This window comes from Penicillium verhagenii, assembly GCF_028828195.1.
Source record: "Penicillium verhagenii strain IBT 33310 chromosome Unknown utg000003l_segment0_segment0, whole genome shotgun sequence".
In the NCBI taxonomy this organism is placed as follows: Eukaryota; Fungi; Ascomycota; class Eurotiomycetes; order Eurotiales; family Aspergillaceae; genus Penicillium; species Penicillium verhagenii.
Genome location: NW_026643167.1, coordinates 1,641,409 through 1,658,260, shown reverse-complemented (window position 1 = coordinate 1,658,260; position 16,852 = coordinate 1,641,409). Strand labels below are relative to the sequence as shown.

At 49.1% G+C, this 16,852-nt stretch overlaps 8 protein-coding genes across 8 annotated transcripts; 2 read left to right on the top strand and 6 right to left on the bottom strand.

Moving 5' to 3' along the window:
* Window positions 1–845: 845 nt before the first annotated feature.
* N7466_002017 (uncharacterized protein) lies at window positions 846–1,910 on the bottom strand (the record flags this gene model as incomplete). Its single annotated transcript, XM_057161415.1, has 1 exon — window positions 846–1,910. The coding sequence occupies one exon, from the start codon at window positions 1,908–1,910 to the stop codon at window positions 846–848; it is 1,065 nt and encodes a 354-aa protein (XP_057024700.1).
* Window positions 1,911–3,924: 2,014 nt separating this feature from the next.
* N7466_002016 (uncharacterized protein) lies at window positions 3,925–4,773 on the top strand (the record flags this gene model as incomplete). Its single annotated transcript, XM_057161414.1, has 1 exon — window positions 3,925–4,773. One exon carries the CDS (start codon window positions 3,925–3,927, stop codon window positions 4,771–4,773), a length of 849 nt encoding a protein of 282 aa, XP_057024699.1.
* Window positions 4,774–5,051: 278 nt separating this feature from the next.
* N7466_002015 (uncharacterized protein) lies at window positions 5,052–5,813 on the bottom strand (the record flags this gene model as incomplete). The annotated part of the gene is made up of 3 exons (XM_057161413.1): window positions 5,052–5,082; window positions 5,154–5,314; window positions 5,373–5,813. The coding sequence occupies 3 exons, from the start codon at window positions 5,811–5,813 to the stop codon at window positions 5,052–5,054; spliced, it is 633 nt and encodes a 210-aa protein (XP_057024698.1).
* Window positions 5,814–5,835: 22 nt separating this feature from the next.
* Window positions 5,836–6,031, bottom strand: N7466_002014 (uncharacterized protein; the record flags this gene model as incomplete). Its single annotated transcript, XM_057161412.1, has 2 exons — window positions 5,836–5,903; window positions 5,971–6,031. 2 exons carry the CDS (start codon window positions 6,029–6,031, stop codon window positions 5,836–5,838), a joined length of 129 nt encoding a protein of 42 aa, XP_057024697.1.
* A 41-nt stretch (window positions 6,032–6,072) lies between these two features.
* N7466_002013 (Short-chain dehydrogenase/reductase SDR) lies at window positions 6,073–6,645 on the bottom strand (the record flags this gene model as incomplete). The annotated part of the gene is made up of 3 exons (XM_057161411.1): window positions 6,073–6,254; window positions 6,277–6,357; window positions 6,429–6,645. 3 exons carry the CDS (start codon window positions 6,643–6,645, stop codon window positions 6,073–6,075), a joined length of 480 nt encoding a protein of 159 aa, XP_057024696.1.
* Window positions 6,646–7,780: 1,135 nt separating this feature from the next.
* Window positions 7,781–8,394, bottom strand: nut2 (mediator complex subunit NUT2; the record flags this gene model as incomplete). The annotated part of the gene is made up of 3 exons (XM_057161410.1): window positions 7,781–8,150; window positions 8,213–8,309; window positions 8,364–8,394. 3 exons carry the CDS (start codon window positions 8,392–8,394, stop codon window positions 7,781–7,783), a joined length of 498 nt encoding a protein of 165 aa, XP_057024695.1.
* A 337-nt stretch (window positions 8,395–8,731) lies between these two features.
* N7466_002011 (putative serine/threonine protein kinase) lies at window positions 8,732–11,898 on the bottom strand (the record flags this gene model as incomplete). Its single annotated transcript, XM_057161409.1, has 4 exons — window positions 8,732–10,774; window positions 10,835–10,932; window positions 10,991–11,242; window positions 11,292–11,898. 4 exons carry the CDS (start codon window positions 11,896–11,898, stop codon window positions 8,732–8,734), a joined length of 3,000 nt encoding a protein of 999 aa, XP_057024694.1.
* A 2,080-nt stretch (window positions 11,899–13,978) lies between these two features.
* On the top strand, window positions 13,979–16,228 carry N7466_002010 (uncharacterized protein; the record flags this gene model as incomplete). The annotated part of the gene is made up of 1 exon (XM_057161408.1): window positions 13,979–16,228. The coding sequence occupies one exon, from the start codon at window positions 13,979–13,981 to the stop codon at window positions 16,226–16,228; it is 2,250 nt and encodes a 749-aa protein (XP_057024693.1).
* Between the last annotated feature and the right edge of the window lie 624 nt (window positions 16,229–16,852).

The following is a 16,852-nucleotide window of genomic DNA, read 5'->3' as shown; positions in this document are numbered from 1 at the left end:
AGCAAGCTCGATCATGGATTATACCTAGGTATTTGAATGATATGAGCATAGACATGGATCCATGGAGAAAAGTGACCCCGGATGCATTTTCCTTTTTACCCCACGGGGAATGTGGAGTTGAAATGTGGAAAGTTCATGGTTCCCGATATTTCTCCGCGCCATCGACGTCGGTGTGAAGATTGTTTACCAAACTCGGAAGGTAGTTAAATATGAGACTAAAGGAACGTGCAGCGTCGAATTGTCATTAAGCTTAGTTTCATCGTCATATACACGCTATATCCGTCTTCGGATTTATGCCTGTCGCGAACAAAGAAATCCATAGACAAATTCCTATCCAATGCTTAGTGTTCAGTTGGAATTGATATTTGAAAAACGAAAAAAAAATTGGTATATGATGTAAGAATAAAAAATAAAAATTAGAACGCGGCTCCACAGAGCTTCTTCTGCTGGACAGGTATCGTATGTGTGTGTATGTAGTATAGTATATACAAAAAGGAGCCAAGATAAAAGCTCGATTTCTCAGATCCTTCCATAGCTATGCATTCAATGCCGACTTAAATCTGGCTTATTCATAATTCCAGAGCAGGTATAGAAGCATTCCTAGGCAAGGATACTGAAGAGGTTTCGGGGTCGGACGCGGAACCCGGATGAAGAAATAGTTGGAGAAATAAGGCAGGTGGGGATGTGTACCCCTCATCGCAGAGGTGCTTCGGAGGTCAGATAAAGTGGTGGTGAAATATAATAGGAGTAGCCACAAGGACGGTGGTGCATCTCATTCGTAAGTCGTGATTCGTTAAAGAAGAGAAAAAAAAAGTCGAGGAAAACTGCACATCAAGCCCGCGCCTTTACCCTGCTTTCTGTGGCTTTTCAGACATACGAGACGAGTGTCGCTGATATCGGATAAAGGGATTTGTAAAGTCATTAGGATGAACGGTACGATTATCGCTAGATGCGTCAGAGGAGTTGGTAGGAGGGGAATGCTCAAACATGGCGATCGAGATATCGTCGGCGTCCATCCAGTCCGGAGATCGGGGATGCAACGTTGGAGCGGCATGGGTAAGGTCGGAGGGAACACGAGTCGCATCGACAAAATCAGGGAGGTTCTCAGGCCCGGAGAAGGATTCGGGTTTCCAGACATGGTTGTGGACCAAGTGAACGAGCTTGCCGAGGACGGCGAACTCAAGCTTCAATTTGATGCTGTAGACGGCGCCCTTGAGCATGGTTTCCATGATATAGTAGTTCATGTATTCGGCCACCAGAAGACCCAAGTCCAAAATGATGATTATGGTGTTGATAGTGAGGAGCTGCCACTGGATCTTGCGCTTGGCGCGGTCCGGATCGAGTCGTAACATGCGCACCGTTTCCCAGATGTATAGACCGGAGATGATGAACTCCTGTATACAGAACCCGGTCATTTGTATCTTCTCCATCACGTTATATCCCCGGATATATGCGTCATTGGGGTTGGCCAGGTTGGAGCCGAAAGTTAAGATGGTGGTTGGGATGTGCAACGCGATAGCGTCGATCACGATCATGGCTAGAACGCGTCGTAGGATTCGGTGATTGGATATTACCAAATGAAGGCGTGAGTACAAGACAACAGATTGGCCCGTCACCATAGACCACCACCCGATGGTAAGGAGTGCAACGGGCAACCATTTGGCAGAGGTGAGATCAAAGAACTTCATAAGGAATCCCAGTGAGTATGGGACTAGACCAATGGAGCAAATGAGTAAGCTCCAGAAGTACAGACCCCGATATTGGGAGAAAGTGACGAAGAGAAGAGTGACGAGCTCAAAGGCATTGTACCAAGTCACACCTGCGAGAGTGGCGATAGTGATTTGTATGCCCAGTGAGCTGCCCCTATAGCCGCCGGTGATACCCTCGCCGGCGGCGGTTATGTTAACCATGACTGACAGTTATTAGGGTGCATGCTGCGACCTGGGAAGAGAATAATAATAGGGTATCAGACAGAGCGAGAGTGAGAGAGATATAGAGATATAGAGATAGAGAAACAGGAAATAGGAAACAGGAAACAGGAAACAGGTAAGATTGGAAAGATGGAATTGGATATTGTGGGGGTGAAAGAAGGCTTGGGGCGCAGGGCTGCGGGGGGCGTAACAATGAAAGGTCAATGTGGACCTTGACAGATCGGAAATGAGCCGCCTAAGAGATCCTATTTTTATTTTTTATTGTATTCTCCTGTATTCTGTATTCTATTGGAGATGATTCCAGCATTCTTTGTTCGAGTCAAGATTATAGTATAATATTCTCTCTCTTACCTATCTTCATTTATGCAGAATTCGAGGCTTCAAACTTGGCTTTTTGAGTACTGGTAGTATATACGGAATTGCGGTGAATTTTTATGAATGAATGTCAGCTGTATTTCCCGTACTTCTTGTACCTACCATACCTGTTATTTCAGCCATTTCAGCCATTTTGTCCCCCGGAAACGCGTGGCGTGAACTAAACACGGCTTTAGCGCAAGGATCAAGTGTGGGCTCTTCAACACTAAGGCTTTTTTTTTGTTTCTCGGGAGATATCGAATTTGACAAATAAAAAGGAGAAATTCAAGGATCATATTCATCTCCCTACGCTTCAACCACTATATCAGTGATTCTTCAGATGTTTATAGCTCATCATCACATAAATACTGGAATAGATGGGGTCCAATACCAAATCACCACAAAACAGGCCTCAAACCGTAACAAACGGTAAAATCCGGGGGAAAAAGCGGTCTGCTCCCACAGGTCTGAATGGCGTTGCAGCCATCACATTGACAAGGATCCAAAGTCATGGACGTGTTCTCAATCTGGGGCTATAGAGCCGCTTGATCGGATCCCATCGACTCGGTCAGTAGTGACTCAGTACCCATTTCATGCACATGCAGGTTAAAATGTTGTATTCCAAGTGGTTTGTTCGGTTACAGGCCCGGATTGGTCTCCACGCGACCCCAGCTCTCAATGAGTGGAGTGGACACGGTCAATCATGGGTCACCGGCATGACGATCTCTTGTGTTCCGGTCTGAAACACCACAAAAAAGAAAAGAAAAAGCTATCATTGGAACCCAGGGCTTTCCTATTCACCGCAATCTTTACTTATGTTTTCTCTCTTCCTCTCCTTGTATCGATACCCTTACTCGGTGAGGACTCTGTGGACCGGAGATTGAAAACCAACTTTTGAAACTTTAAAGCGGAAATCCAAATGTTACTGGTAATAACATTTGAAAGGATCGATCGACATTGGACTGTCGGACGCGACAAAGACACTGTTGATACCCCACACAGGGCAACAGGGCAACAGGGGTATATGTCAGAGCGGCTCATCGCCCCCGTTATCCCCCGACCGCACCGACTTTCCCATTCAAGAGACTTTGCCACTAACATCTCATGTCCAAGCTCAAGAAATCCCCGAGATCATCATGATCAGATATCTCAAGAAGAATCACCTATCATGTACGGGGTTTGAATATCCTTCTGTGGGTGATTGGAGAAAAAAGAGAAAGAAGACGGCAGTTCAAGAGAGAAGCACTTTGTTTACGGTTGGCTAAGCATATAGAGATGATGTCATTAACCACTTTACACATCACGGGGTTCTGGACATGACTCAAGAAACTTTTATATTCAAAGGTTGTTGCATCATAATGATACAGTTGGCAAGTACTAGGATGTGGAAACTGGTTGCATTACTATATTTATAGCTTAGATTTCCTTAGCGATTCTGCGTGGGTAATTAGTATCTGGGAACGGAGATAAGTAAGGTTTATAGTAGAAGAGAAATGATAAAAGGAAAGTCGGCGCGTCAGCGCGCCAACATGTGATATATCACCCTAGGTGGCGCCTTAGGCCTCAGCCTCAGCTTTATAACATCAGTTCATCTCTCCTCCTATTCAAAATCTTTCAAATCTTTCCTCCCAGGTTATCTATGGCTAAACTTCCTGAAAAGCATGAGGGTTGTGTCGCCTGTGGGTGGACCGCGAAACAACAAAACGATTGCCATTACGAGAGCCACGTCAAACTTTTTTACGGCGCATCAAAACTGGGTGTCTGGTCCATCGGATCCGATGCGATTCTGAAAGACCGGCCCGACGAGGGCCCAAAAGCGAAAGTGGAAGTGAAAACACTGAATTATCTGGCCGAAAATACCGACATACCCGTTCCTAAGGTTTTACGCGACTGGGTCGATCGAAATGGGCGGTACTTCGTTCTAAACGAACGGGTCGATGGACAGACACTCGAGGAGGCATGGCCTTCTTTGTCAGAATCCCAAAAAATCGATATCGCAGACCAAATTGTCCAAGTGCGAAAGCAGCTACGAGAAGTCACTTCAGGCGCAATTCAGTGTGTTGATCAAAGCCCATGCTACCCAGGCTTACTGTTTTCTGATCTTGAGCCCCGTGGACCGTTTCACTCTGACCAAGAGCTCTGGGATGCGCTGGCCCTCAAACTTTCTCACCTCCCTCAGCAAGTTTTACAGAGCTTGAAGATGCGCCTACCGAAGTGCGAGCCTTATGTTCTTACTCACTGCGATCTCAATTTAGGAAACATCATGGTCCAAGACGGCAAGGTTGTTAGTATACTAGACTGGGAGTATGCTGCCTTCTTTCCTGTTTGGTATGAGTATGTTTCTGCTTCTTTTGGATTTACAGAGATGGATGTTGAATGGAAAAGGTTGTTCCAGGAGCGATTAAGTCTACAGGGCGAAGGGCATGAAAATACTAAGGCATTCTGGACGGAAATGCGCACTGCAGTATACGACAATACCCGAATCTAGACAACAAAGGTCGAAAAACCTTGGAGAATATTATTGGAAAATGGTGAACTAGCGAAACATGCTTACTACTCAAGTACTTTTCACAAATCTTTGCTGAGTCTAGTAAATGTGGACACATGTAATCCTCTGAAGTCCCGAACTTCCCTATGGCCTGCTACATGCTTCGAGAAACGGCCCGAACCGGCAAGCGGGGCTTTTGCCACAAGGTATGCATCTGCGAATCTTTGTGCCAATCCAAGTCTTCATCCAGTAGCTCAAAATCATACGAGACCAGCAGTTTACTTAGTGTCGTCCGTAGCTCCATCCACCCTAGACTGTTGTCTTGATCAGCTGCGAAGAGAGGGACGCCGGGCTTGGTCTAGGAATCTAGAAACACTTACTGGCGACCCAAGCAGCCTCTTGTTCCGAGGGGAAATGGCTGACTAGCATCTAATATATCACTTTTATTTGCTCCAATCCATCTCTCTGGATTAAACGAATACGGCTGCGCAAAATTGATGGGATCGAGACTGCAAGCGAGAGGATTCGTGGAGACAATGGTCTATTGGCTGTTTAGCAAAGCTATTGAGCCCGAAGGGAATGATCCATATCAAACATACGCCTTCAGGCAAGAAGTGGCCATCAACCGTATCACCGCCCTTAGGCACAACCCGGGGAAGCGCGATGGGCAATGGAGGATAGATGCGTAGTCCCTCGAGAATGACCGCATGGAGATACTTGAGAGATAGCGTGGATGACGCCGTTATATCTTCGTAAGATGCGAACGCTGCCGCCTCATTTCGAAGAAGGTAGTACATGATACACGACAAAGTCGTCGCCGTGGTCTCACTGCCCGCCAACACGAAATCAGAAGAATGAGCCGCGAGCTGCAAATCGGAGACCTTCTCGGGATCGCGCTTCTCTAGGATTTGGGTCAAAAAGTCTTTGCGATTGGTTTTCCAATGAATGCGTTTCTGCACGAGGCTGGTCGCCAGCTCCTCATTCTGTCGGGTCTGTTCGGTGAGCTTGCGAATCTTACTCGGAAAACAAAGGTTGAGCATGGTGCCCACGGTAGGAAATCGTTTAAACACGTCGGCCATCACCCTGGGTCAGGGCGCCCAGGGTGATAGCGACCCAGGGATGAACCTCAACTATGAGTATAGGCTATGTTAGCAGATATCCCTCATTCATAGATTTGGGGAGGGCTTGATTGCTAACAAGTTTCCACGCCGCGGAATGTCTCTCCAAATGCCAAATCCCCGATAATGTCAAAAGTCATCATCTCAAATCCTTTTCCCAGATCGAATCCCTTTGGCCCCTTCAACCCAACTTGCTGGACAAATCGGTCGATGATGTTGGCGATAAGAGGCTCCTATTCTGTGAGGGATTGGTCTGAAAAGGCGTGCGCAAGGTATCTTCGCATAATGCCGTGTTCGGTGGGATCACGCTCGCTGGCAATGGAGTGAACTCGATCGGCAAAACTGCCTCAATCGTAGAAATCACTTTTGATAAATGTTTGGTGACCCTGGCGAAACCCATGTATGTCTTTCCATGATTGTGCTGTATTGAATGACAGCTCGTTTGGGGCAGTGCGCACAACGGGGCCTATTAATCATGGTTAAAATCCGGTTAACTTTCAGCTAGTTCGGTTCCTGGATGTTCTATAGACGATTTACCATATTTGAGATGGAGGCCAAGAAGCGTATATGGCTGACGACCACTCAAGAGCCAAGCACAGTACGGTCCCTGGTTTTCCGTCAGCTTCAAGTTGTTTTCATCTGTGAGACTTTCGAGGTTTCCCTCGCTGGAAAACACACATTGCTTATCTTGGCAAGCGCAGGGCCCGGAAACCGAGCAAGAGGGTGGTAATATAGATTGTAAATAACTTTCCATATCCAGTGAATTATATGCTAGAAAGAAATGATGGATGTGTTGGTCCTCAAGCTTGAATTTTGATCTCTGGGTGACTAAGAACCTACCCCTCCCACCTAGATAGTCCCGATGCTGTACAGTATCAAAGGAATACCCAGGACACCCATTTTCTTCTCGCGGGTATTGGCGATACTCCATATGTGTCTTGTCTTTTGGCGAAGGGAGCTTATGTAACACGCAAAGAGAAAAAAGCGCATAAACAATTTGTATCACGGAGAGATGTAGGAGAAAGAATGAGACAACGAAGCAGGGATTGAACGTGGTAAGCACAAATCAATTGTCTACATGCAGGCGCTAAAGGCCCACAACTGCCTTTTCCGTGGAGGGGAAATCTTCGGGGATGTATGGGATTTTCATGGATAAAACAGAACGTTATGCTAATTTTCCGATAAGCTTTGAAACGCTAATAAGTTGTGCATATTTTCGTAATGTTATATCTGAACAGGAAGATTTGGACCAGCCCAGAGAATGAAATATGCAATAGCACATATATGCAGGAGATCACGTTACTCACTGGATATAGTAGTAGCTTATGTCTAGCCTTTGAGTGTTGCTATCTGGTCGTAGTGATATCGTCTGCTGTGACGCGCCCAGAGAACAAGACAGCGGCATCCAGGTCACGGTTGTAACAGGGAACTGGATGTTGGCAAATTGACGGTCCCCTTCTCTATCAAAATGAAGCCGTGCGGAACCAAATGAGTCTGCCAGCCACCTCCTTTGTCTCTCGTGTCTGGAGCATGGTGTCTACTTCGCAGAAGTGGCCCATCGCTCTTCGGGAGCCGTTGAAGCGATGAGCTTTGGACATCCGGCTGAAATTAAGCAACTCGTGGCGTGGCCAAGTAATCAAGCAGTTGACCAGGTCTGCTTCCATTCCCATAATAGCAGCAAGTAGCTAAGATGAGATCTGGGGTCAACGGAATCCTCCATAGCCGGTATCGTCTGATGTTCTTGTGTTTCCTGATATTGCCTGTCATGCCACTGGCAAGGTGTATCGCTGAGTAAAAGCAAGCCGGTAGGAAATGAATGACGGAATCAAACTAGATACCTGCTTGCAATCCCCGCTTTCGAATTGATCATCGAATGTGATACTGCACTCTTACTGTCCCTGCGCGGTTCCAGCACTAGCTCCAGCGTCGCGATCTACAGTGCCTCCTGTCGCAGTAACTACGCGATCAACCTCGCCGCGGCATTCGGGCATGGCGCTTCGCATCTCGCGGGCTAGAACATCCCGAAACCCAGCGAAAGCCTCGCGTTTCCCCTTCAAATCCTGGTTTCCGCGCTGAACCAGCTCCACGAATTCACGGGTGTAGATGTCTGGGTTACGTGCGGAGTCCACATAGTCGATAATTTCTGGTGGAAGCTGGACACTAGCAAGGGAGGGATTGGAGGGGTCATTGGATTGGCCGTCGGTCTCTGTATCTTCGGCGTGGCTGGCCAGCGTGGAGAGGGTAAGGGTGAGGTTTTTGCTGAGAGACTGTTAGTCTCGGTTGCTCAAAAGCGGCATTGTAAAACGGTTTACGGCACATACATCTTGCGCACCAATTCTTGTTGGGTCTCTGGGCCTAGGTAGCCGTGCACGGCGGATTGGATTTCGAAAAGGTGCTGAATTGCATCCTTAAGTTCGGCTGAGAATCACTGTTTTAGCTTTGCTTAGTTGTCGGAACTTTTGTCTGACTTACCATCGACCGTCTTCAGTGTAACTGGAGCCATGAGGGCAAGTTTGTACGTATAATTCTGTTCCAGTCTTAGTGGGCGCGATGAAGTTGCGCGGTGGTAGAGGGCGGTGTGAGTGAGAATAAGAGAGGGCGCGTTATCGCGATAAGCAGGAAGTAAAGGAAGCAAGGACGGAACATGTTTGAATCACACTGAGCATCTCCAGGTTACGAAAAGCAAAATACTTGGTAAAAAGTATCCCGATAGTCCAATATGTCACTTGTCTATATATGCATCACCGTACACGATCATACATTCCCGAGGCCAAGACACGCCCCGTATGGGCAGAACACGCTAAAGTGCACACACTAAAATCACATCTATCGACAACTCTTTACACTTCCCGAGTACGCAGCTTTGGGAATTTGGGGATTTCAATTTCCGTCTCCATCTCGATGCCAGAGAGGCTTGGGAATCGCCGACTGAAATTGGCTTCCCAGTCTTCCCCGCCAGGACCCGCCGATGATTGCTGGAAAGCTGGACTGCGATCTTGACTGGCACTGGTGCCTGGTCGGGAGCTCTCGTTTGTACCCACACGCAGATTCTTCGGCTTAGGTGGCGCAGGTGGACGTGACGCTGAGGGACGTGGCGTAGACGAAGAGGTAGCAGATTGTGGAAGTCCAACAGAGGGGTTGGCTGCCTCTCGACGATCGGGAGGAGCCGAAGCAACTGCCTCATTTCTAGTGTAGACGGGACTGGAAATTTTGGAAATGGGCAGTGTACCAGTGTTCGAGAATTTCACACTATCCTGCTTTGCCTGCAAAGCAGTGGTGTCGGTGTATTTCCCATAGCCAGTTGCGGACTTGGGAACGGCCGGCTTCTGGGTCTCACCGAGCAATGTCTGGACTCTGTTTTGAATCACACGAGACCGAGGTCCGTCAGCACCAGCTCTACCGCCCCCTTCTTCAGCGACCCGGCGCCGATATTCAGCTGCGGCATTAGCTACCCGCTTCTCTTCTAGGGAAAGGCGGCGGCGCTCTAGCTCACGACGCATCTCTGGGGAGATGTCGTCGCGTTCCAGGTCATCTAGAGGATCATCCTGGTATGGAGAGAAATTATCTGTGGGTGAGTCCAAGCTTTCCGAGCTGCTGATGAATTGTTGAGAGGGAACTTCTTCTGTTGATGGAGTCGTAGGCTTTTCCGGGTTGCTGCTCTCAAAACGCCGGAATGCATCACCGAACCGTCCTGCAAACAAGTTCTTGCTTCCAGAGAAGGACAGGGTGGACAAGCTACTGCGCTTACTGTGCTTGGCTCCAGTGCTAGCCCGCTTCTCACGCTTTCGGTTGCTCTCTTCCTCCTCTTTCACTCGTAGGTAATCCACGTCCGACGATATGTTGGGCTGGTCATATTCGCGGTCCGATTCCGTACGAATAGGGCGAATTGGTGCCCCACCCTCGTAGCGTGAGAGGTCCAAGGACGAACGTGAAGCCTCGTGGTCATGCGTCGCTTCGAATCGCGCCGAGGCTTGGACTGACACAGGGCGAGCTTTACCAATCGCAGATCTCGATCTCGCCGCAGGCTCATTCACATCTAGCGTTGTAGTTCGTCGCAGTGCTTCCATAGAAGGGCGTGCAGAGTTCGACTGGTGGGAAAACTGGTCAGATGACAGCCGTGGGCTAGCCTCTAGCCTCAAATTCGAAGATGGGGGCGACGGAGCTTTCTGCTCTTCTTGAGACCACGGCTGACTTGCAGACCGTTGCTCCTCTGGGGGAGGGAATCGGTGAATAGGGCGGCTAGATAACTTCGGCTCTTGTAGACGAGGAGTCTGAGCAGGTGAGGTCATTGTACCCGTTGAAACCATTGCAGGTCGCTTAGGAGTAGGCTGGTATAATGGGGTTGATTGCCGAATGGGTATTTCCTGTGGCTTGGGTGTTCGGACAGGCGATGTCTGTGATTGCCGTCCGGCAGCAACTTCTTGCCGCTCAGGAGAAGATCTGCGAGCAAAGGCATTATCAGCCAAAGCATTGGTGAGTCTCTGCGAGAGCTCTTCATCCTCGGGCTTAGACTCCTTCGAAGTCGGCTCAAAGTCGAATTTGTCGCCTGTCTCGTGCAGGATGTCAAATTGCTCCAGTGAGGGGAATCGTTTGGATAGTTCGTCTGCAACTTTCTTCTTCCGGGAATTCCCATCCAAAGCTGCGAACGGATCGGAGGATGTATTGGAAGAGCCACGGTACGGAGAAGGACTCGGCTTAGCAGAGTCGTGTTGGGACTGGGGCTTCACGGGTCGACCTCTTCGCATCGGCGCAATCTCGGGGATAGTAATTTGCGTTTCTTGCATAGGAGGGGTGAATTTCGCGCCCGCTGCAGGGGCCTCTACGGGCGTAGGAGGCAACTCCTGGTATTTCCGTGCCTCAGAAACTGATCGATTGGAGTAGATCTAGACGGATAGACAGGTCAGTATTTCAACCATGATGTTGTATAGCGAAGCCGAACGTACATCTCGAATAGGAATTTCTTTTCCTTGCATCTTGCAAACTTCCTTCACCACTTCATAGATGTTTGGACGCTTTTCAGGAAGCTCCTTAAGCATCGACGCTACAGAAATCAGTCACACAAGTCCTGCTTTAAGCCCTTTGAAGAATCTCAAACTCACCAATGAAAAGCTTCAACCGGTCTGAAAACTGAGGGTATGCAGGATATTTGAATGTGGCGTTGAGAATGGCCATTTGACCAACTTCCTCGAAGGGTGTCGTATAGTAGCATAGTTTGTACAGAAATACACCAAGGGCCCAGATATCGCTTTTCTCATCAATGGGCTGCTTCCGATATACATCAATCATCTCAGGGCTGCGGTACTGAAGAGTTGTGTGTCGCTGCACATCGTCCTCAATCAATCGACCCTCTGCTGCGGACGTAGCAGCAGGTCGAGGGGGGAGCCGTGGATCCAAAGTCACACAATTTATAGCATGGCGAGCCCCCGGTCCGCGAAATCAAGACGTTCTCCACCTTTAGATCACGGTGAAGTAGAGGTGGCTTGAGATAGTGCATGCAAGCTACACCTTCAGCCACATCCGAGAAGATCTTGATGATCTCCGGCTCGGTCAACCGGTTCTGCAGGCGGGTATTCATGAAGTCAATCAGACCGCCACCCCCGCAGTACTCCATGAGGAGAAACACCTCGTAACCGCCCCCGCGCAGTTCAGAAGCATGCGAATCAATGTATTTCACGATATGCCGGTGGCCCTTGAGCTTCTTCATCGTCTCCACCTCCGTGCGCATGTTGGCCAGGGCCGACTTGTCGGGTACAGCAACCCTCTTCAGTACCGCGGTCTCCGCACCATTGATCGGTTTCGGCGGTCGCACGACATAGACATGAGCAAATCCACCTTCCGAGAGATACTTTTCTACCATAACACGGTGGCTGCCCACCTGGACCTTGGTGCCGGGGAGGAAAGTCCCCGCGGGAGCTGTAGCGGCGGCGACCGGGTTGTACGCGGCGAATTGGCGAGACGGCGCGGCATTTCCCTGATAGGGCTGGGAAGGGGATTGAAAGGAAGACATGGTGTCGAGTGGGGGGTTTGCCCTTGAAGGGCAGGGGAGTGGATGAAGTCGTACAAACTATCGACGCAGCATAGGAGTCGGGGAGGGATAGAGGGTTCGGGGGACCAAGAGGACAGCGATGGCGGGAGGGGGGAAGTAGAAAAATGAACGAGGTAGTGCCTGACTACCACGAGCAAGCTAGAAGCCAAAAACACAGAGCCTCTTCCAAGGTTAGACGGGGAGGAGACTACTAGTATGCAAAAAGGAAGGGAATGGATGGAAAGTCGGGGGAATACGATCCAATCATCGGGTGCGGGTCACGTTGCGGTTCCTGTCTCCTTGCGGTTTGCAGGTTTGCATACTTAACCATGACTATAGAGATTCTTGAATAGATGTGAAAATCTCCTGGAATTTCTCCTAGTTTACTTTTCTCCCCTCTTATCCGATTTACTCAATTCTATTCTGACGGCTATAAATTCGACTGTCATGACTAGTTGACGTGACTCGAAACTCGAATGGCTGTGATCAGGGCTGCGCGCCGCCTGCCCCGATCATGGGGCATTCCTCCGCTCCTGGTGGGCATGATGCGGTGGCTGATTATCGCGCCTACAGTCACGTACACTTATTGTACGAAACTTCTAACTCTATCTAGGCATCCTATATATTCCAAGCTTATCGTGAGGTCAAAATGACTGCCTTGCCTGACGTTAGTCCTAGATTGTGTCTTCATCTCACACTAAACCGTGTTCTTCCCCCTCGACTCCATCATCCATGGACCCACTGTCCAAACTATTAGTGCCCCAACGCTTGACCGCAAAGTCGACACGGTTTCCGGTTGTAGCCTGGGCCAGGACTCTTCCCGCCTGTATTGATACGTATTCGTATTCAACCTTCAATGTTGGAAATGTTGCATACCCTGGGCATATACATCCCTGAACCTCTGTATGGGAATCTAATGTTCCAAGACTTTCCTACGTATTCTTAACATACATCGAATTTTTTTACTAGATAGTAGTATGCCAAGCACTTGAGGTTTTAAATTATCTCTACATGATAAGACTCTCAACAACCTCTCCTCGCTACTAGACATCAACAATCAGACTTTCATCGAGGCTCTAAGCGTCAACTGGTGGCGCATGATCTGCCTGAGGCCCGAAGATCGACTGAGGTAAGCAGATGACGCTATCCCTGATATGGGAAAACCAAAACAAACAGGTTAATCCACCTATTTCTACTATCTGTACCTTTTAACGGCGAATATTAAAGGAAATAGAATAGCACAATCAGAATATAAATCATTGCGCTCTTAAATATTGGGAAAGAGAACACTTGAATGTAAAAAAGCCACTTCAAATCTCAAAGAAAGGAATGAAGCAAGGCTTAGACCAAACTGGCATGCTGTGCCACAGGGTCCAATCTGTCCAGTAAAGAGCGGACTTCCCCTCGCGTGGCCTGCGAAGAATTCAACATTTCAGACAAGAGGAAAGATGTCAAATTTCTTAAAGAATTTGTCGATAAAACATCAATCAACGCGACATCGGAACCGAGGCGCCCTTGTTTTTTTTTGGCTGTGTGATGGCCACGTCTTTACTGCATGGAGCCGCCGATCGTTAGCGGCTCCCACTTTCTCCTAAACAAACCGTCCCCCCCATAGCAACACTTCCGGCACTCCCTCTTCTTACGACCCCCCATACCATTTTCGCAATTCCATCATCTGGCAGAACCTCGAAATTGTCATTTTTCTTGGTTCTTGACGTATATACTTTTTCTTCTTTGAAACTCCTATCTGACACGGCTTCCCGCGCACTGAGTGGCCTAGGGCCTCAGTGCAGATCTACTCTCTCAACGAACATGACCTGGTTATCGACTCACATTTGCGCCGAGAACCTGTCCTACTAAGGACTAGCCAGGTTATTTGAATCGGCGAGAGTCATCAGGGGCCCGTTTGTTGCAGGCGGGGTAATAGGAAACGGCGCGCAGCGTACAAAGTAGATATCGAATATCTACTTCGACTCGAACACTCAACCCTCGAATTGGTCGCAACAACCTTCCATCGATCGCAAACATACTACATATATATTGAAGCGCGCATCCCCTCGCTATGGATGGACCACCGCCCCCTCCGCCGCCGCATGGCGAAAACCCTCATACCACTGAAGGCGAATACCGCAAATCCTCGGACTTGCCGACAGGGAACTACGATATCTTTGTTATACCTCCGCACTCTTCCGGATCCGGATTCCTATATCTCCCATCCTTGCAGACCAACCGCAACAGCTTCCTCGCAGGCGCCGCAAGTACAATGGTATTGGTAGTAGCCTGGTCTCTAATTTCACCGGCTGTCAAGACTTGGTACATTGCTGCTGTCTCCTCCAATGGCACTGGCAATAGTACCATGGCAATGATCACTGTGGCTTTTGGAGTAGGCCTTGCTGGCTGGCTAGTTGGATTGTCGCAGTCGAAGATGGAGGGTTTTTTTGGAGGTGGAAAGAGTGAAGCTAGCCCTGGAGCTGGCGGGGCAAGCTCCAACAGTCAGTCCAATGCCAATCAGGGCACTGGACAAAAGAGCCACGGGGGAGGACCAGGACAACAACGACAGCAACAGGGTGGAAACTATGGCGGATCAAAGCCGGGTAATCAGTATACTGGCAATCAACATCAGAATAACGCCGATCCTCCTCCGAATCCGGAAGAAGAAAAGGCCAGAGAGCGAGAAAAAGAAAAGGAGAGAGAGAGAGAAAGGGAGAAAGAAAGGATGGAAAAGGAGAAGGAAAGAGAGAGGGAGCAAAGAGAAAAAGAGCAACGAGAGAGGGAGAGGGAGAGAGAGAAGGAGAAGGAGCGGGAAAGAGAGCGGGAAAGAGAAAGGGAAAGGGAAAGGGAAAGACAAAAAGAAAAGGAAAGAAAAGAGAGGGAGGAGAAGGAGAAGGAGAAGCAGAGAGCTGAAAAGGAACGTGAACGAGAGCGTGAAGAGGCTAAGCGTAAGGAGGAATTGCGCCGCAGGATGGATGAGTTCAAGCGTAAGCGAGAACAAGAAGCCAAAGAGAAACAAAGAGCAGCAGAGCGCGAGGCTATGGAAAAGGAGCTCAAGGAACGCCGCGAGCAGCTTGAACGAGAAATGGCAGCCGCCAAGGCAGCCGCAGAGAAAGAAGCTCGCGAGCGCTTGGAGAAAGAAGTTGCCGAAGCGCGCGCAAAGCATGAAAAGGAGGCTGCTGAAGCCAAGGCCGAGGCCGAAAGGCTCACTGCCGAAGCAAAGGCAACAACCGACCGGCTGGCACGAGAAGCAAAAGAAAAGGCTGCCAAAGAAGCCTCCGAGAAAGAAGCGGCTGCAAAGGCCGCTGCGCAAAAGGAGGCCATGGCCAAGTTTGCCGCCCTTAAAGAGGCTGCTGCGAAAAGATATGCAGAGAAGAAGGCCCAAGAGGCTAAAGAAAAGGCAGCAAACAGCAAACCTGCTGCGCCCGCGAGTGCCACCAGTGCTCCTCGGACCCCGTCCCCCAGAAAACAACAGCCGCCCTTCCCAACTGCCAGGACGACCGTGGACTCCATGGAAGACGATGCCTATTCATTTCGGCCCTATGACCGTCCACGGCGCCCGTATGGCGGCGCATCTGGGGACTCTGCTTACTCCGAGTCATCGTATGCGCCATCTCAATCGACTTCACGCACAACACCTCCCCCATCAAGCCGCAGTGCATACTCTACCAAGGACCCTGACAAGATTGTGATCCAGGGCGTCTACCAATTCAACAATGCCTTCATGAAGACCCCAGTTTCGCAACTTGTCTCGGGTCAGGGTATGGTTACCGACGGGCTTGTGCTGCGAATCACAACAGAGGGCCTCTTCGTCGATGACGACCTTCGAGGAGTTGGACAACGTGAATGGGACGTGAAGGCCTGGACCCTGAAGCTGACTGAAGTCTGGTGTCCCCAGATGGGCAAACCGCCCGCCAAGCCAGGCTCTACCAACCCGTTCTCCTTCCGCCGTGGCGCAGGTGCCCATTCGGTGCCCACCAACGAAGAGTCCGACGCATTCCTTACCAACCTGCTCAAGGTGTGCAAGAATACCTGCCGTCTGGCTTCTCCGAGCGCATGCTTCGCTCGCAGTGCCAATGCCAGTGGGATCAACGAGGCGCGCGCTCCCCAGTCTGAGTTCCGTGGTCTCCATGTTCTTCGCGCAAGCATACGCGATCAAGAGGGTAAACGGTATGTTTTTGTCCTGCAGGATACAGAGGCCTGGAAGGTCGCTATTGGTCTCCAGCGTCTACGTGCCGGAGCTCTTGTTCGCAACCTAGGCGTCACCCATCTACCTATTCCAGAGTGCAAGAGCGTTCTCGGTGGCCTTGGATACATTTAAGACTGGAATGATCTATACTGGTCTTCTTTCATCATTCTCCTATCTACTTACTACCTACGATTTGGTAGCTAGGAGGTCATATTTGGACTATTTTGACCACATGTCTTCCCATGTTTTAGCGATTGATTCTCTTCCCTTGTCTTGTTTTACTTTTTGATCTTTCATCTTTGGGCGCCGTTACCACTCATCCCTGCACTTTCGTTTCCCATTAGCGGCGGAGTTTGCTGCATACTCTCTTCTCTGGTACATTCATTCGTTATGCCTTCCCACAAACATTTTTTGAGATTCCCCCCTGTCATATTTGTCATTATGCCTCATGTTTTATACGCTTTGTTTTTAATCTTTAGTACAGTTGACCAGCATGTGGATGATTAAGTTGGTTGGGGACGTATATAGCACAGACCATTATTGAAGTGAATTAGCGATGTCGCTCTTATATTTGCACTGTTCTTCGCTCGTGGTTACATGGTAGTTATAGGTAGATATTCCCATTTGTAGAGAAAGGGAAGACTGGTTCTTGTGCAACATTGAAGTCTCCCGATAAAATTTGAATGTTCAAATGTTCCAACTTAAGTTTTCAACCTTGGAAACGCTGGATGTTTCCTTGTCCTTGACGATGCTGCC